Source organism: Myodes glareolus, chromosome 24 (assembly GCF_982192425.1).
Source record: "Myodes glareolus chromosome 24, mMyoGla1.1, whole genome shotgun sequence".
NCBI lineage: Eukaryota > Metazoa > Chordata > Mammalia > Rodentia > Cricetidae > Myodes > Myodes glareolus.
This window is the reverse complement of record NC_142049.1, coordinates 11,063,566-11,084,717: the sequence shown is the minus strand read 5'-3', so window position 1 is coordinate 11,084,717 and position 21,152 is coordinate 11,063,566. Positions and strand designations below refer to the sequence as shown.

The 21,152-nt window shown below is 36.9% G+C and overlaps 1 protein-coding gene across 5 annotated transcripts in view; it reads right to left on the bottom strand.

Moving 5' to 3' along the window:
• The window catches only part of Grm5 (glutamate metabotropic receptor 5), a 427,251-nt gene that overhangs the window by 105,002 nt on the left and 301,097 nt on the right, over positions 1-21,152 (bottom strand). For all 5 annotated transcript variants that reach the window (XM_048435228.3, XM_048435231.3, XM_048435229.3 and 2 more), the window contains one exon: positions 13,909-14,144. In XM_048435228.3, the coding sequence (XP_048291185.2) occupies positions 13,909-14,144 (236 nt within the window). The remainder of the gene's footprint in view (positions 1-13,908; positions 14,145-21,152) is intronic.

Here is a 21,152-nt window from a genome sequence, read left to right as displayed (position 1 = left end):
AGAAAGATAAGGAAACAAATTTGTACTTGGCAAGAGGACTTGGCTTATGTCTTTAAATAAAATATTGATTTTTATAGTGATAATTTTATACCCATGTCAGTAATATATGAGAGGAAAATAACTAATTTTTATATGTTGTCAAAATAAAGAAGCCCAGAAATATTTAAAAGAGAAAATAAAAATTACCCAGAACAAACTTAGACTCAAATTTATATTTATTTTTGCTTTTAGATACTTAATAATTGGAATGTAAGTTTCACAGATAATGTAATTAAAGAATCATTTACTGATTTATATCATGAACCTGTCAGCCTAGTACCCAGTACATACTGGCAATAAATAAGCTGTTGAATTAATAATGCAATATTATATAATAAAATAAAAATTATACTAAAAAGAAAGCAGCTTTAATCACTAGAATTCTCAGATATCTGCTATGCATACACTATATTATGTAGTCAATAAAATGTCTGATAGTGACAGACAGATAAATCTCCAGTGTGACAGTGAAGGAACCAGCCCAACACTTAATTTATTCTGAATTACATAGCCTGAGACTCAAGGTTATTAGGCCATTTATGAGTTATGTAATCTCAAAGGAGCCATTGATACCCTCCAAGCTTTTCTTTTTCTACCAGTAAAGGCACATAGGCACATGCAAGGCAACTATCTCATAAGATTGATTGGAATACAAAATATAATTGTATAGAACCTAGCAAGCAGTTGCTTAAAAATGTTGATTGTGATAATGAGGGTGGTAATGAGATCACTTAAGTTTTCCAAATCATTAAATTAAGACAGTGTAATGTTTATAAATATGCTTCATAGAATGCCAAACCCATTGCTAGTTTAGATGTACTCTTCACTTTAGATTATGTAAGACTATCCAATCCTATCAAACAGGGAGTTGAAGCAGACTCAGCCTGCCATGCTATATATTCTATGACTCCTAGGCAATGAAAATTTAGCAAGTGTCACTTATATTGGAACATCTTTTCAGAAAGCTAAAGAAAGTTAAATAATATAAAGGCATGAGTGGTATTTACTGCAATGAAGCCTGAGAAAAACTGTATCCAATTTGTTAAGAGTGGAGCCCTCTCTTTCCATGAAAGTATAGAGATCCAGTACAGGCTTCTGTCTTTGATCCTCTACCCACAAGAATCCTCTTGGTAGATCTACTGTTTATCCAAATAATAATTTAAAAGATAGGCTTAATTCAATTTACTTAATATAATACAGTTACCATTAATTCATTGTGAATACAAAGAATAGTTATGATATGGTGTGGGATACCCCTCAGTATGCTGTGAATATGTTTTATTACCATTGGTTAATGAAGAATTTGTTTTGGGCCTATTGTAGTGCAGAATAGGGCAAGATGGGAATGCCAAGCAGATAGAGAAGGAGAGAGTAGATGGAGTCAGGGAGAAGTCATGCAGCCACCAGGAGACAGGCTCTGCATGTTGGAAGGAAACTAACTGGTAGGCACAACCATGTGGTGATAAACAGATTAGTAGAAATAGGTTAATTTAAGATTTAAGAGCTAGCGAAAAAGAAGCATGAGCTAATAGGCCAAACAGTGTTGTAATAATACAGTTTCTGTGTGATTATTTGAAGCTGGGAAACGAACAAGCAGCTTCAGACTACAATGATATGAGTTTAAATTGTTATTTAGAAAGTAACCTGCCATCACACTCATAAACTATTTACTGATTAGAGAAGTTTTAACTCAGTGATTACTATTTCTTCCCAGTACCTTCAATCTATTTGATATACTGTTAGGCTTAAGTGCATGGTGATAGTTCAATAGAGTAATACTTAAATTTTACAAAAGTAAAATCCTGGAATTGGTATATAGAAAACAACCTTTAGTGAAGTCCGTGTAGTAAATAACTTGGCTTTGTTCAAAATGTCTATTCTCAGTCTTCAGCTTTTGGGAGGTCATTGATATCATAACTGATAGAATTGCCTTTTATTAGGGTTAGATAAGCCAGACAATCTAGGGTGAGGGCTGGCTATGCCAGAAAGGAAAACAATGTTAACAGCAATGGTTTCTAGATAGGGGTTTTGGTTACTCACCAACAGCTGATGTGGAGACTGGATTATTGCCAGAAGGCCATCAACCAGTCATGTCTACAAAATGTAGCCCTGATATAAACTTTGGACATTGGTACATGGTGGGCAGTATTCCAAGTACACTATTCCACTCCGATGGTAAGAGTAACAATTCTACTAACAAGAGAAAGTTCACACTTAGAACTCCAGAACCATTGTTTAAAGTATTTGGGTGACTTTAATATGTAAAATTTTCTTTTAATGAACACTAGGCCCAAATTTCAGACAAAAAAGCTAAAATCTTGAAGAAAAAGTTTTTCTGATGCATACTGGTTGAGAAGGAAAATACAGATGTCAAATTCAGTTCCCTGGCTTAGCTTCTCCCCTTCCTGGAGGTAGATGCCTTGTACCCTGAAGGCTTACTTGCACCTTTCAATTGCCTGTGGCTGAGTCTGCAATTCAGTTTAGAGACAGAATCTGTAGATGAATTTTCCTTTCTTTTTGGTCTGCTGAATTAATTTAATTAAGTCTTTCCCGAGAGTACCAAAGTCTGCCCTTGTTCATATCTTCTTTTGTGCATTCTCTAATAACACTGAGAAAGTTAGCAGGATGGTAAGATGATAACACAGTAACAATGTCAGCCATTGGAGCATGTTTGACTAGCAAACTTGGCACGTGCTGTCGAGAGGGTTAGTTAGAACATGACCTGTAAGAACACAACCCTAACCACAGCTGGTGATTTATCATTTTAAACTATCCCATATTGTCTGAGTTTGAAATAGCACACTTCATGCCATTCCGATGCTTTACCTTTTGTTTTAGAAACAGAATTGGGGTCTGATGGCACTAATTAAGGAGTGTCTCGTACTTGACCTAGCTGACTCCAGTTGTTTTTTTTTTTTCTGACTCTATCTTGTTTCTTCATATTACTTCTGCATTGCCCTGAGTATTTCTCTTCTACAGCTGCCTTGGATACCAAGAACAACAGGTCCAATGTGTGAATAGCTTAAGACAAAGAACAGACACACAGTAAGCAACAGACATATTTTTGATACAAACAAAGCGCTAAATGGCCTGATTTGAAATATCTACCTAAGATAATAATAATACCATGGTCAGACCATGATGATTTGAAATAAGTTCATTCTTGCTTCTCTCTCTCTCTCTCTCTCTCTCTCTCTCTTTCTCTCTCTCTCTCTCTCCCTTTCCTTTTTTTCTTTACTACATAACAGCGAGATCTTAGGTCACTAGACCTTAAATCTCTGAAACATAGTTCCACTGAGAACAAACCTCATCTCCGTTCTTGATCACTGCTCCTTTATCTGCCTTCAAGGATTGGCTGGTATGGTGGATTGGATGAAATGTTCCCCAAGGTCTTGGCAGGTAGTGCCATGGTTTGGGGAAGCTAAGGAGGTGACCTTCTTGGAGAAAGTGTGCCACTGCACTGCAGGGAGGATCTAAGAACTGTACGACTGCACCATTCCAAATTTGTTATCTCTGATTCCTGCTGGTGGTTTGGTATGTGAGCTCTTGACTGTTCCTGCCGCCATTCCTACCACCTGCTTTCACAATTCCCTGTCATGTTAGATTCTTATCCCTCCTGAACCATAGCTCAAATAAACTCTTCCTTCTATATGCTGCTTCTGGTCATGTTGTTTTATTATAGCAATATAAATGTAATAAAGGGGTCAAGTGTATCTATTTTGTTAGGACTCTTAGAATTAGCCATGCCCCACATCCCACCTAGTATAGTAACACTAAGAAGATATTACTGATGGGGAATCAAAATATAAATCACTATTTCTCAACGTTCATTAATAAGGCACAATTTTATCAAACAATGCCTGTATTTCAACTAAGAAATTGTTTTGTTATTCATTCTATAATCAATGAAATGAATAAACAAATTCATAATCAAAGGGACTCATTCCTTTCTTCCCAGATTAAAATATTGTACCAGTAATATCTGGCAGGTCTCCCAGAAGCAGATTAAATAGCTCAAATGCTCAAGGTCCAGAGAGTCACATTTTCTAATGTCGAGGCAAGTTAGTTTATTAACTTGATTTTGCTGAGAAAAGAAGGAACGAAACAGCCAAACTTGGTCTCAGATGAGAATGTGCCCTACTTTAGCACTTTTATACAGAGGAATGCAGGGAAATAAAAGAAATGCCCATTCCTGCGTCCTACTGTTTGAATATCCAGTATCATTGCATTCTATCAAAGGTCTACCACATACCCTCTTTGAATCTAGTCAAAGTATCATTACAAAAGAGTACCTAGTGGTCTAGTGTGTCCCTTCTACTAAGATCACTATTTTAGATTACTATTAAAATTATTGAGTACTCGCATGTGTCTGTATTGACTTACATTGCATTCACTATGCCATGCATTTTATGCCTTATAATCTATAAGGGATGTTCTACAAGAAGTTTTAAGAAAAAGGATGGTTACAAAACAAAATACTTTCCTGGAAAAGAAGGGATGACTTTTAGCTTAGGGAAAAGAGGGCTGGAATAACTCCCCAAATGTTATAGCCCAAACCAATATAGAAAAGCCAGGTTGAATTCAGAGGCTGTGGTAGAGCGCACCAAGAGATGTCACAAAAATAGAGCAGGTGTGGAGCATATGGCTCCTTTCTAACCAGGTGTCTTCACATCAAACGTTCAGGCACACATTCCTTAGCTAGTACTTCCAACAACTCTATAAATTGAAAGCAAATTTTACAGGTTAGAACAGAAGCGGAAATAGTTGATGGTGGCCAAGACTACACTGCTACAAAAGGACACAGAAGCACACCACTAAAGTCAGCTTTTATATGCTATGAGTTACTTTGCCATAACTTGGATGTTGTACTAGGCCGTTAAATAGCTTGACTGCTGCTTTCTTATTTCGCTTGTATTCCTTGGGAACAACATTTATCTATTCTCTTAGTTAGGGTTTCTATTGTCGCAATAAAACACCATGACCAAAAAGGAAGTTGAGGAGAAAAGGGTTTCTTGGACCTGCACATTTCCATTGTATCCCATCACTGAAAGAAGCCAGAACAGAAATTCAGACAGGGCATGAGCCTAGAGGCAGGAAATGATGTAGAGGCCATGGAGGGGTTTTCCTTACATGGCTTATTTAGCTTACTTTCTTATAGAATTCAAGACCATCAGCCCAGAGATGGCACCACCCTCAATTGACTGAGTCTTCTTCATCAATCACTAATTAAAAAAAAAAAAAACACTCTACAGGCTTAACCAAAGCCTGATCTTATGGAGGCATTTTCTCAATCGAGGTTTCCTCCTCTAAGATTACTGTAGTCTATGACAAGTTGACATAAACTTGCAAGCACATCAATTAAAGTTAAATATGTATAATCTCCTAACATGAAACATTTGTTGTAGCAAGTTTGCAGATAGTCTGTAAGTGCACAAACATTTTTAGAATTTTTCTTCTTTGACGGAGACTTTGTAATTTCTATTTATTTCTTTCTTCAAAGAATGAAATTCTTAACATTTTCTTTTCAGAATTTTAGTTTTTGAATATACGCTTAAGTTTGAGAATGCTTAGTGCTGTGAATTGTTTTGAGAAACAGATGATGCTAAGGAGTATTCCTAATGGTGACAATTTATTGAATTGTATTAAGTATTTAAGAAGGCATGGTATGGAGTCCTCTCCCAAATTATAGAAGTTGGTTGAGTTTGGGTGAAGCCATGAGGACAGGGCCTTCACAAGAGGGTTAGTTATTTTAGAAGAGACATGTGGTCCTTTTCTCCTTCTCTTCTGACAAGTGAGAACTCTGAAAAACTCATCTGCACGCCAGGAGACAGAACTGAGCTCTCGCTGAAACCCAGCCACACTTTATCATGGACCTCCTCTCTTCAGTACTGTGGCCAGACGTTTCTCTCCTAAGCCATCTGCTAAGATCCGATGTTAAATGCTCATGGCATGTTCTCAGGGGCTTTTTTTATGATATAGAGATATAGTGTCACCCCAAATTTGCAGCTGAAGAATCTAAGGGATGAAATTTCAAATAACTTGTCTTATATCACAGAGGTATTAATTTGAAGACCTATATAATAAATCTAGCTTTTTAAGTACCAAGACTTGTCAGAAAACACATTGTTACCACGCTTCAGTCAATTTAATAGTATTAGTCGTATTAGTAATATGTGAGTTTACCTTATATTGGCAGAATTTTTGGGTCCAATGGACTCAGTTGTTCCTGAAGTGATATCTGAAGACATGCATTAGGGTCGACTCCATTAACCACTCTCTTTGGCTTCTCGTTGCTTCCATAAAGGTTTCTAATCTTCTACTTGCAGTCAGTAATTTCATGCAGGTATATATTTTTAATCACCACACTACAAACTTTCTCTGATTTCCCCTAGTTATCTGAAAATATGCATCTTTGTAACATCAAACTTGAAATACTTTAGCAGACCTTATCTTCCTTGTGAAAAATCCTTCCAATTAATTTATATCCCTATTTTCACCATTTTCTATTAAAATGTTGTCCGTTACCTAATTTTAAAACCACCAAAGTAATCTCTGCTCACTTCATTCTTTCAACCCTGTTGTATACTTGGATGCTAGAGACCAAATTTATGCCTTCATGCTTACTTGGTGATCATTTCCTGATTGAGTTACATTACCCACCCCAATATTTCAATCACTCTCTACTTCCTATGAATTCTGTATTTAAAATATCTATTGATGAATTAGAAACATTAGAAGGAAGAGACCAACTAGCAAATGAATTTTGTTCCATTATTCTCAAAATTAGCTCATGATCTTGTTTAGTGGACTTTTGAAAAAAGGATAACTTGATAAAGAAAAAGTTAATTCTTTTCTTTATCAAATTTAAATTTAATAAAAACTCTGGATTCATTTCAATAATGCATTAAATAAAAATAAATCATATGCCGTTCAGGGACTGTTTAGTATCTGTTCTGATAATCGTGAAGCCTCTAACTAAACTGTACAATATTTTGGAAGAAACAGCTTAAATATCATGGATATATTCCAAAAGGAAGTAAATTGTGACTCACTGGGGAGTTGCTATGGCAACAGATGGATCCTATAATTCTAGTAGTCACTTTGCTCATTGACTGGCATTTACACATCTTGACTAAAGCATGGTAATTGTTATCCACAGGGAGAAACAGAAAGGTAGCAAGTCCTGGTCATTAAAAGCTGTTATGACAACCATAACATATCTTGTTATGTATCTTGTATCTTAACCCAATACAAGTGTATCTCTTGTTCACATAACAGTTTGAGTTCAACTGTGAAGCTCTTGAGTCTTCCAAGTGACACTTCTATCACATGACTTTGGCTCTCCTGAATGCTTATTTTCAGCCATCTGGATGTGGGCAGGAGTGTGAGTCTAGAATCTCTAGTGAGTTTTTAGGTATCATGTCTATAAATGGTACATATCACTTCACAGCACATTCTGTTGGCCAATACTAGTTAGTTACTGCAAGGTAGGCTCGGAAATGAGGCTTTCCCATGAAATCAGAAAAAAAGGAATGAATTTATGGAGTATCTATTCTATTTTGGCCTCACCACTGCTGTAACGCGTGAAGGAACTTGATATCTGGATCTGAGAGCTTTACTTCACAAAAAAGACATTTCCATTAGTTTTAATGGTTAAAGAAAAATTCTTGAAAGATGAAATTTCTTCAAATAATGACCAGATCATCATTAATGGTATCAGAAAATGGCATGCTTAAAAATATTCAACATCTTTGCATTGCAATTCAGTCTCAAACTCAGACATTTCAGCTATGCATCAAATATACATAAGGTTTCCAATTTGTCTCTGTTTCTTTGTCTTCTCTCCCACTTCAATCAATCTAATCCCTTCCCATCTCTGAACATGACAGATACACTTCCAAACCCAGTGAAATGTGAGGTGGCTTGTGGACTAGAATTCCATTGTTACTAACCACGTTCAAACCCAAATTCTTTCGTAATGGACGCTTCGATTCTAACGTCATTTTTTTTTTCTCTCACACTGTTGTCTATCTTTTGCTCTTCCCTGAGTCTTTCACACCCACCGTCCCTTTCATTTGGTCTTAGATGCTCTGAAAGGCAGTGATTACTCCTAAGCATATATGTCCAGAATTCTTCCCATATAATCTAGACACTGATATAAACGCTTTATCACCTGACAGTCTGTGAAAAAGTGAAGCATAATCAAGGAGTTATCAAAATAGAATACAATAACAGCAACAACCATGAAACCAATGATAAGAGGTGCCTTCTAAAGTCCTTCCTTTGCTCACATCCTGGCTTCTTAGTTCTCTGGAGTAAAAGCCAGACTCACTATATAACACCTGCAAAGCACCAGAAGAACTCAACTTCTGTTACTTCTGTTGTCACTTTTTACTCTTTTCACACATCCGACTCTATTCCTTCCACTGGCCTCCAACTGGTGCCTAAAGTATGACGACTGCACACCTCTTTCGACTGTGATTTCCTTTTTCTGGTGGATGCCAGCATCATCCACTCATTTTCTGGAATTCATGCAAATCTGTTCTCTCAGTAAAGTCACAGTTGACTACTCTACTAAAACTGCATCCTCTCAACAGCATAAATCCTATTTCTGGAATTTATGTTTGTCCTATGATAATCTCATATAAAATGAATAATTTTCTCATTAGTTTTGTCTTGCTTTCTTCTCCCTTTACAAGAATAAATGTTTTGTGATGGCAACTGTATTAATCTATTTTGTTTGGTGTTATGCGGCCCTGGCATCTAGGAAAAATGAGTGGCAAATAACAGTAACTCTGTATGTATTTTCTGAGGCCAAACTGAACTCTGCTTATTTTAATACTGCATGCTTAGTTCTTGAGTAGAACTTAAATGCTTTGATGTTTAATGCCGGATCATGCATTCTCTTTGGATTCCACCTTTGATTTGCGTGATGTTGCAAATACTTAATTACAATTTATGAATGCAAATTATTTTTTAAACAAGTCAAGCTTTTTACAGCGATCTTCTCAGTGACCCTGCCTGTGACAGACAGTTGTCCTGTCACTTCAGTGTCATGTCACAGCTGGAGGGGACAACAGCTCCTTTGTTTAGTAACCATCTGGGCTGGGAGCCATTCTCTACAATTTTTTAAAGGTTGTGGCACTGGCAATTACTAAGATGTTCAAACAGTAGGCCAGTCGTGAAGGCTTTGGAAAGGACAATCCCATGTAGGTGTTCCAGTATTGTGGATAAACACATTTATAGCAATTAGTACAAGCAAAAAATATGTTAAAATTGAGTCTGGCTCCCTCTATGTGCTCAATGAGTAACACTGGTTACAATTAGGGTCCTTTACTGCATAACCTATATCATTACCAAGAACAAGTCCTTGGAAAGGCTAAGTTTTGTGTGTGTGTGTGTGTGTGTGTGTGTGTGTGTGTGTGAGTTATTCTCATTGGTTTCTCTTAGGCGTCCTGAGTCTAAATCTACTGTTTAATACAATACAGCTTTTGCATCCAACAACTGACTGAAGTCTCTGCACCCTCTGTTTCAAATGCATATTGGATTCAAGTTTCAGTCCTTAGACACTTCCTTACTTGGGGGATAGTGTCTATGTCCACATACATGGCATTCACTTGGCATTTATGTGAATAATTTTTGACGATGAGTATTTATCAAGAAAAATCACATGTACCAAGCACCAGGACAGAGAACTGGATACATAATTACTCCTATTTCTTAAACTCTGCTTTTAAAATAAGAATTCTTCCAGCTTATTTTTCTTTGAATGTTATTATTGGGGGCCTTAATGAGAAATCTATTACCTGGTATTAAGTTTGGTACTTGTTTCATTTCATTTGTCTTTTATAATTCTGTTCTTAAATTCTCGCAGCTCTTACTCTCAGATAATCACTTCCTCCCAAAAACCTAGCTTTCATTTTCTGTCAAGTTGCCAGCTTGTGAAATACTCAAATATTCTGACCAATAGCTACATCACTAATGAAGACTTTGAAAAGTAAATTAAAGATGGAATCGTGACCTAAACCTAGGTCATTCTTTGTTGCATGCCCCTAAGTGGAAGGTGGTCATGAGATGAGAAGATAAAGACAGAGCAGGTGGGGTTGGTTGGCCTTACACAAAATCATGGCTTATGCCAAGTGAGCTTGTTAAGAAGTATAGCACCTTATATACTATTTTCAGGAGAGGAATGAGATAAAGTTAGTAGAATATATCATACAAAGGGACAAAGTCAGCATACAGGGGGACAAAGTCAGACAGAAGCTAAATCAGACAATGTTGCCCAAGGGGAACATAAGGTTTTTCAAGAACATGAAAGACCAGGCACACAGTGACCTTGGGACTAATAACCATAGTCCTGGAGGGTGGTCCAAGCTGTGTGAGGCTCTCACCCTAAGCCATTTACTAGTTCCGACAATCATGTTCCTGGTTTTAGACAACCCACTGCATTCCTTCTTCATACATCAAGTTCTCAGCAAAAGCCTTGGATCAGCTCAGCCCTCAACATAACGGCATGGAATTCTGATAAATGAAGAATAAAGGTCATAAGTAACGCACCTTAAACCCTCGGGAGACACATCTATTAGAAAGACTATAGCTCCAGCTGGAAACTCACTGTAACATAAATGCAAACATTTCCAGCTCCTAGACATCATTTGGAATATGTAATCCCTGATGTAGTAGATACAGGAAAGGCTTATGGGTGGATGCTGCTCCTTCTGTTGCTGCTACTACTACCGTTTTCTGAGCAGTAAGAGACTCCCTGTGACACAGGAACCGTGTCAACAGCTTTTGGGACTTTAAATGTAAAATAATCAAGGATACTCTTTGTACTTTTGTATCATTGACTCGTATAACAGCACCAAACCCTATGATTTAGGTAATTATCATCATGAACTTTTAATTTACTTGCCACGTGGCTTGTGAGTGAATACATGCTAGAATGCACAAGTTCATGACTGACGCTGTATCACATTGATACTTAAAGTAAAGCAGATACACCTATTAAATCAGGCTCTGGGTGTGAGGCAGCCCTCAAATGTTTTAGATTTAGACCCAGAAATCCTATAAAGAAGTTCAACCTGTTCCCCTTCAATGGCTCACTCAGTTTCAGTCTTCAGATTGGGAGGTTAGTGTTGGGAAACTTCCAGGATTTAAGAGAAATAAAATGATAATTGTTTTTTCAAGTTTATTAAATATTTGCTACAGATTCAAAGTTTCTAGGAATTTGGAAAAGTAAAGATAAACAAGAAAGCATTCTTGAAAAATAAGGGAGTCTGTAGAATGGCGACTATAAAGTATTTACATGCTAATGAAAAGATGGGAATTCTTTGTATGTGTCTTTACAGCACACCAGGAAAGAATTCTGGAGTCTGCAGCTGCTTCTAAGTGGATGGTGATGAGGCTATTGTTCCCCATGCAATTCACAACTTTGTGTGAAAAAGTGACTACATTAGCAACTTTCAGTTCAAAAGGTGAGTGTCCCCTAAGTGCAAATGTAACATAAGCACAAAGGATGAAACAACTTATTTATGAAATGGATAGATGTTTATTTTGGTGTGAGGAAAGACTGAGAAAGGGAAATGAATATTTTCATGGAAAAAGAAAACCTAGAGAGCGATTAGAACACTCAAGAAATGGGCTCAGGAGGTGACAGTACAGCCATGCTCCCTCTCTGCCGTTCTACCAAAGTCATAGCCATGAAAGTGAAAAACCAAAACAAAGAAAATGAATAAGCTTTTACACATCCAGGCAAGAAGCAGCAGGGAACTGAATAGCAGAGAAGCAAACATATTCTTAGCCCATGCTTCTCTGATTTGGGGGTTTCATTGACCAATGCTATGTGTTACCCTCCAGTTTTTCTTCTGTGCTGGCTAGTTTTAGGTCAGTTTCACGCAATCCAGTCATTTTGGAAGAGAGAATCTCACTTGAGGAGATGTTCCCCCACATCAGATTAGACTGTGGATAAGCCTGTGGTGCTTATTCTTGATTGATGATTGATGTGGGAGCACCCAGCTCACTCTGGATGATTCTATCCCTAGGCAGCTGTTCCTGGAATAGTAAGCAATCAGGCTGAGAAGCCAGTAAGCAGAATTCTTGCATGGTCTTTGTATCAGTTGCTGTTACTGGTTTCCTGACTTGAGTTCCTGCCCTAGTATCCTTTAATGAAAGACTTTGATATCTTATCGCACAATGTGGAATATCAAAGTATATGCTGTTATTCTTTTGGTTTGGTCCCTTTAAGGGCAAGCCACGCCCACTCCCAGCCACTTTTGACCCCCTGGTCGCCATCTTAACCCCTTCCTTCTGTTCCCCTCTCTTGGGGTGTACACATGTGTCTTCTCTGTGTCTCCTCTATGTCTGTCTCTGTCTCTCTGTCTCCCTCTTCTTTAAGTAATAAATGTTTACCTTTATGTTTAGCCTTATGTCTATTTACTATGTCCTGTAAGTCTTTTATCCGCCGCACCCACATAGCGGGACCAGCCTGCCACCCTGGGGATCTTGCAGGGACCCATAGCTGTCCTTGTCGGACTAGCGGCTGCTCTGCGAGCTTGCTGGGGCATGCCAACATTATAGTTTTCTAACAACAACATAGGCTAAATAATCTTTTTCCTCCCCGAGTTTCTTACGGTTCTTGTGTTTTATCACAGCAATAGAAATGTTAGGTGACACTCCTTCCCTTTTCTCATTACCTGAATAAGGATCAATACAAGGGGACTATGTTCGTGTTTTGGCAAATAATGCTAAAGTAAGCACAAACCATCACTATTAACTCCATCGCGTCATGAAAAGAATAACATGACAGCAACACTCGGGATGGATGCTCTCTCAATGAGAGGCTGCTAGATTAGCTCACCGTTTCCTTATTTTGATACAGGGATATGGCAACCTGTCTATGGGTTGGAACTGTCCTGAGCTCCAGTGGCAAAGGCTGACACAAACTACTGTCCTCACAAGATGAATGAAAGTAGCCCAGCAACTGAGCCATTCGGTCTCTTTGCAAATTTGTGCCTGGTTCTTATTGCAACATGTGGGATAAGTCATTCTCCACAAATTCATTATCAGTTTTAACAAAGCTTTGGTAAAGTTGACTTGCATATTAATTTCAGCTCTCCCTGGCTATATTAGAATGTGTGACAATATAATCAATTGATAAAATCAATTTCTTTGCCTAAACCATGTATCACTCACCACATTGGTGGCATGCAATTGCTGTTTTTCTCAGCAGTGTTCCCTAGCTTATAATATGCTAAACGTGAAGACAGGAACAAACCTTCCATATCTTATTACCCTTTTAACTAAAGTAATGGTTTGTCACATTGTTGAGCTCTTGTAAATACTTGCTGAATGACTGAATAATGGCTTCAGTGAGGTTATGTTTCTTAAAACATTATAATTACACACTCCAAACTTCCTGTTGCTATTTCAGGTTTAGTTTCAGAAGTAGGAAGTAGTTTTCCTCTTTGACCTCATTCTTTAGGATTATGTGCCATACCCTTGCTAATTGTTCAAGGTGATAGAAATGCATAGAACAGCTCCCCTGCCTTCAGAGATGTTGAGTCGCTTCACTCTGCAGCTAATTTATGTGATTCTTCCAGCACAATGCTGTACAGAAACACATTCAATTTTTTGAATGCTATAAATAGCGGTAATTTAATTATTTTAAATCTCAACAGAGTAAACACTTGTTCAGATATGTTTTTGTTAGTGAGAATAAAACCTGTTTGTCACCATTAAGTGGCAATACCCACTCTATTTATGGTAGAGTTCTCCTCACTAACAAGTGATAGTCAGTATCCCCATGACACAATTCACATAAATTGGAGCCTTAGCCTTATCCACGTTGAATGAAACGATAAATCGGCTTACTGTTGCAAGTCTTGTTGTACTTGCTGTTCTCCTGCGCAAACCCTTCCAGCCGGCACTGAAAACGATGCTGCCAAAATTCTTGGAACCAAGGGTTTCTGAGGTTCGTTTCTGGCCGGAGTTTTAGATAATAATCGTCAAACCACTTGACATCGGGGGACTGGAGCTTGATTGTAATTCCTCCAACAGCTTCTCGCTGGTACCCATCTGTCACGTCATACCTGTCAGCCCAGCCGTCGCTGGGGAAACACACAAACAGAAACAAGCCTGTCAGCTTAGAGCAAAACTACCCCAGGGAAACAAATCTTGCTGGTTGGAGACACCACGTTGTAAAGTGGCTACTGCGGGACTCACGAAGACCCTGTACTCTCTGCCAGAAGTGACTGTCACCTACCAGCCTGTTAGAAGTAGAAAGCAAGACAATAAAATGACGGAATATCTAGAATTCAGATGCCAAAAAGCAATAATCTTACTTTGAATTATAGACAAAAAGCTAGCATTTTTAATGGAATTTTACAGATTTCAAAAATACACACTCTAAGTTTCACAATTTTACCATGCGTAATTTTCCTATAATTTTAACAACTAAATCAAATCAACCTTAAATATACTTTTCAGCAATATATACATTACAGCAATCATTAAAAGAAAATAAAATAAGATTGAGAAATATTTCCAAAACATACATAATATTCATTAAAACACACTATGCTATGATGTTATTGTTATTTACATACAAAAATAATAAGGGTTAAAATATCTTGCAGATAGCCATCTTATTAAACATTGATTTTTGATAGTCTGATGCTCAAAGATTTATAGACTGCAGTGCTTACACTCCTTGTCAACCTATGGAACTTCTCAAATACATTTAAACATATGTTAGAAATTTTATATTTGCATAATTTCAGGAAATTAAAAGATAGGATATTGATGACAGTGAGAAGGAACACAACCCCTGAACTCCCACCAGGACTCTCATCTTAAGAGAGCAGAACAGAAAGAGGAAAAATATTCTAAATTCGTGTAGAAAACAAAGGAAACACAGTATTGAAATAAAACAGAAGAAGATACATTTAAGCTAAGAAGTATTTCTTGTAGCAGCTAGAAGTGTTTGATTTGTCTTTCCTCTAGTCTGCTGGAGCGCCCAGCTGGTAATGGCTGTCTTCTGCACCAAGAGATGCTGTCTTTTCTGGAAGACATAGACGTTCTCTTTAAGGAAATATATCCTCCAGGGAATTATGACAATTCAAAAAACCAACACCAAAAAAGCAAAGAAGCAATGTGGAGAGAGCCGAGAGTTACCACAGAGTGGTGCCTGCTGACTGCACAAGAGGAAGATGTTTGAATTTGAGAAGCTGGTGGAGAACAAAGATTTATATTCAAATCCACTGTTTACATTATCCCTATTATTTTAACTGAATAAATATTTATATCCAATATAATGTGGCTATAAAATCAGTTCTGAGAAAACAAATAACACAACAAAGAAAGAATATTTTAAAATATGATGCATCATATCTCTTCTGATTTAAACACTGATAATCAGGAGTTGCTGGAGAGGTCATAGATTATCATTAGTGGATTACAGAGGTTACCCATGATGACCTGAGCTTTTTCCTAAGGCAAAAGGACAGAAAGGGAGAAAAAGAAATAAGAATAAAAAAGAGCCAACTCTTCTCCTAAGGCTCCTTAGACAAGATATCTTATTAAAGTTATCTATGGAGTAATTTTAAGAAACTTTTGTAGCAGATTAGGGAACGCGAAGGAAAACAGTGAATCTGTCCCAATGTTGAATTTGAATACTTCACACAATTATCTTCTCTCAAGTTTCTCATTTTCAGCTCCAGAAGATTTTATTTAAAGCTGACAAGTTGAAGTGAAGTGGGCTTGTTTACCTCAATTCCTCCCTCTGTTGTTGCTGAGAAGAGAGTGTGGGGCTCTCTGGCACCCAGGAGATGCATGGGCGAGCTGCAGACAGGACAGGAAGCTCGTCTGTCAAGCAGGGTCCCCTTCTCCATGGATATGTGAATTCAAATTGTTCCTTGGTTAATGTTAGCTCGCTCTTATGCAACACTGTGATTATGAATGTTATATAAAAATGTGAGATGACAATGGGCTCAATTTGCACTTCACAATCCATTCATTGAATTTAATGGAGTTTGCAAAAAGTCGGTCTTGATAAACTCTCTTGTGGATACTGTTTCCATAGATGAAAAGTATGTGGAATCAAGAATGTTAATTTGCTCATCTTTAACTTCGTTCTTTCATTCTTTGTTTTTCTTGGGTCCAAATTACTTTTTAACAATTTAGAAGAAGATGATGCTTTGTAATTGGCCTTGCTAGCGCCTGTTGGAAGTTTAAAATCATTTTGATCCAGATATTTCCAATGTTTAGTAAAAACACAAAACAACAAGGAGCTAGTGAAGAAATAGAAAATCCTCAATAACGACAAGCCCAAATAGGTTCGCTCGTTTTGAACTTATCAAGAATGTCTAGCAGGTAAGTTTCAAGAATATTTTAGAGTGGAAAGGTGCTTTATGCACTGGTGATCAGTTATTGTGATTGGTGCAAACAAGCTTTCAGATCTGTCTAAAATGTCAGAGCATTTCCAACACAGAATAAAAAGAATCTAAAAGTAGTAAAATATGTGTTAAGGAAAAGTGACACTTATCTTCCTGCCACCCAGTGCTTCTATTGCTTTGATAAGATGGTGTTCAACATTCTGGGGCCACATTAATGCTTGCAGTGATACATGTTTTAGCAAAGCAAGAGGAAAAGGAGAGAAAGCTAAGGAACTGACACACATTAGGCTCTTCTCCGGATTTACGGCATGTCCGTCCATCCATCTGTCCAACTAATTTCTTTTTCTTCTCACTAGTGAGCATGTTGCCCATGACTTACAAACTATTCCAGGTTTCTTTCCCCATTTTTTAAAATATATAGGAGACTGTTGATTTTTATGATCCATATTTACAAACTCTGGCCAGAGGTATAGCTCATCATCAGAACACTTACCTGGTGTATACAAATCCCAGGGTTTAAGTCTCAGCCATCCCCACTACATTTTTGCAAATTCAACTACTTTCTTCACTTTAATTAATTGTAATTAAAATTTTGATGGCGGTTTAGTTTTGAGACATCCACAAATATGCAGAAAAGGAAAATCCAAGTGTCCTGACTTGATTTTCCCATGGGAGCTTGAGTGAGATGTCAGTTCTCACAGAGGAAAAGCCTCTTTCTCATACTGGGTTCATTCTCAGAATTTCCATGATTATATAGGTTTTGTTGGTGATTTTGCCTTCTCACATGGCCCTAAGGATAGAGCTTGTATGTGATCTGGTGTTCCTAAGACCAGGGGAACTGTGACTTACATAGAAATACATGTGCCACATGACTTGCATTTAGCAATGGATAAAATGCTCTGCTCTAGAAATTTTATAATAGTGATCAACTTGGTATTAAAGAAGAATATACTTAAATAGGAACACATATTAAACAAGTTGATAAAAGTTATTAGTTGATAAAAATATTGTGACCAGAAGCTTAGAGCAGCTTAAGCATGTGTTTCCCCTAGAAAAAGTCAGTATTCACTAATGTAGAAATCGCAGCATGTTTGTAGAACATTGCAGTAAAACATGAGACTTGACGGCCACTTTTAATTGACTTTTGTTCTAGTGCTGTTTTTAGCTTTGCTTTGGCTGCAATAGCAGAGTGACTTGGTTATTAGAAGGAAGAAAAGCTTTCTTATCTCACACACCAAAGTTTACCCAAAGGGAAAATAGCCACATATACACACCCGTTCTCAAAGAACCTTCTCAGGAGACATTTAAAATCCTTTGTCATCCAAAGATACATTTTATTTCTAATTGTACACGAGCAAGTATGCCTGCATGTGTGTGTGTGTGTGTGTGTGTGTGTGTGTGTGTGTGAGAGAGAGAGAGAGAGAGAGAGAGAGAGAGAGAGAGATGGTGTATGTATGTGGGTGGATGTGCATATGCAAACATGTCCAGGTAGATGTTGGTGGAATGCAGAAGAGGGCATAGGATGACCTGAGTCTGGAGTAATAGGTAGTTTGTGAATTGTGTGCTGTGGGAACTGGGCACCAAAGTTAGATACTTTGAAAGCAGCACATGCCATTAACTGGTGAACTCTCTTACCAGCTTCTTATATTATTTTATTTCTTTCCTGAAAACAACTTAGAAACATATTCAATAATATTTCACTTTCATTCTCTTCCCAAGATTATATTCTGAAAAATATACACTTCTACTCAACAATCTGCCCTTCTTTCTTCCTCTCAAATATTTTTCATTATTTTCTCATAATTGACAATAAGTGGAAGTCTGTTTTTTTAAAGATTATTTTAAAAATTTCTCTAATTCAGACTAACAAATTTAGTGGTTTTAATAACCCACAAGAAAATGTTCAGGTATTTAAAAATACCATTATATAACTTAGCCTTATAAGTAACCTAACATTAGAATTATTTTATCATTAATTGTATTAAATTATTTGTAACTTATTATATGTCATATATAATTATGGCTATAAATTTACATATATTCATAATATATTCATCATATTATATATATATGCACACATACATAACATCATACAAATTTTATAAAATCACTGCAGGCTTTATAATAATTAGATTTGCTGTCACAATTTATTTAGCAAAACCTTGGAGAATTTTTAAGGGATACATATTCACCAGAATAATTAAAACTAAAGAAGAAAAATAATTACAAATTATTTAATGTTTCATGAAAGAGCTAAATAATTTTAATATTTTTTGCTCAAAGTATAATTCCTTCCTTTTCTTATTATTAGAATCAATATTTGTTTTAAATTATTGCTATTATTTCCCTCAAAAATAGAAAGATACATACAGCACTAAACTAATGGATTGGTGTGTGTTTAGTGATAGAATCAATGTTGTACTACTTACAAAGCATTGATTCAGTATGGGTTTTGAGTGTCTCTTCTGTGTTAGTCATTAAAACACAGGCCACACCCACTGGAAGTCATGAGCTAATTGTGTGTGACCTCCCAGAATGGGCATCACCATCTTTGATCCACTGGAATTTATTCATTTTTCCTTCAGAATCAACATCCCCTTTGCTTTTTTTCCTATTGACTCATAAACAGGCAACTCATTAGGTTTCAAGTCTCTTTATCATTAATTAGTGAAAATTACATTTTGTCCTGCCATCCGAACATTATTCCTTGATCAATTTGTATTCTAAATGTTTCCAAACTCCTAGACATTACATTTTCAGTCTCTTAATGTATTTGTGTCGAAGGCTAATCACACATAATGCCTCAGCAGTTGAATGCTCAAACTACAACTTATTTCTTCCCTATAACTCAATAGAGTTCTCAGGAGCCATATCCCTATGCTGTCATGGGAAACAGCATAAACAAATCATCTCAAATACTGTTCTAAGAGACAGAATGCCAGAATTAAAATGCAGACCCCATAGAGACGATTTTCAGAAGAAACAGTTTCTAAAATCTGACCAAATTTCCAAACTTGGGACATGGGGAAGGGCAAGGTGGACATAAGGTTATTCCTGCTCACTGGAATCAGTGATCTGTTTGTGGGGGTGATACTAGCTCTAGTGAGACTGACCACACACATCCTGTCTACTGACACAAAGCATGTTTGCTCGAGTTTCTTATATACTTTACACTATTACGCTTCTAATATATTGAGTGTGGAATTCCCACCACATGAAGTGCCATTCACTCAATTCCTCACATATTTCCTGATTGAATAAACCCGATTTATCCATCAAAGACACAGACTTAGCTTGAATTCAATTTACTAAAACTTTACTCGATTTCTCCTGGAGTTATCAGTTACTTCCTTCCCATTTCCAAAGTACTACATTCACTTATTTCCCAAACAATTATTATGCAAATAATATACGAAATCTGGAGATGGAATGAAGAGTCAGAAAGGCAGACTTCTCTTTCACACTGGCGACATTACCATTCTATTAGTGTTGAAATTATCGCATTAGACATACCTATTTTTATTTATAACTTTTCAAGACACCTACATATTTTCGGGATTGTTTTTGTATCAATAAATGTTTATCTGTAACTTATCGTTGGGTTGGAAGATTGGTTATAAACCACATACTAGAACTTACCATGTTCTTGGTTCAAATGTTAGCACCCTCCTCCCCTGCCCCTGTAAGATTAATGTATCTCATTAGGAATAAGACTTTATTTTATTATTATTTATTTATTAAAAATTTCCACCTCCTCCCCACCTCCCTTTCCCTCCCCCTCCCCACCTTCCTCTCCCTCTCTAGTCCTAAGAGCAGTCAGGGTTCCCTGTCCTGTGGGAAGTCCAAGGAATAAGACTTTAAAAGATAAATGTCTAGCATGTAGATTTCTTTTCAGGTGTCAGATCCACTTACTATTCAGATGATAAGACAGTAACACTGGTACGATTGAAAGAGTGAGTGATATCCATCCACATGGCCCACTCCTTTCTTTACCTGATGCTATTAAGGTTAATGAATACATTCATTAGGCTGCAACTCAACTTGAGTTCTCAGAATCTTTCACAACCCACATAATTATCATAGAAGCTGGTATGCTACCCACATGTAACAATCATCCTGCCAAGTCTTTTGCAAATAGCCTTCAAAAAGATATTTTGGATATTTTATTCTAATAGTGGGAGTCTACTGGCGGTTGGGTATTCTTCTCACATTATTCCTGTTTCCCCCACTTGCAGGGTTAAGAAAGTTTAAAACTTTTAAACAAATGGAGAAAACAAGAAATGGTATAGAAATTTTAAATAAAAGTCTTAGAATACAGACTAAACAATAATGAATCATTTATTTGTAACAAGAAGCTGAGTATTGGATTGTTGAGAAAAAGGTGAAGTTATCTACCAAAAGTCAAGTCATCTCTGAGTTTTGGGAGTCTCAGACACTCCCATTTCATAGGATATATAATAGGTGGGAGAATAGGATTTTAAGATCTATAGCACAACAATCATGACAATGAAGTAAAGCGGTGAAACTTGCCAAGTCTCTCAAGGTAGACGATTTCTATGGTGACTTTGCCCATTTCTCTGTGGGATCTACAGACAATATTTACTAACTTTTCCTTATAGCTTAAGCAACTGAGTGTCTGAAGCACTGAGTTATCCTAATTTTATCTACTTTTTTCACAGCTGTGTCTGAAGCACTGAGTTATCTTAATTTTATCTACTTTTC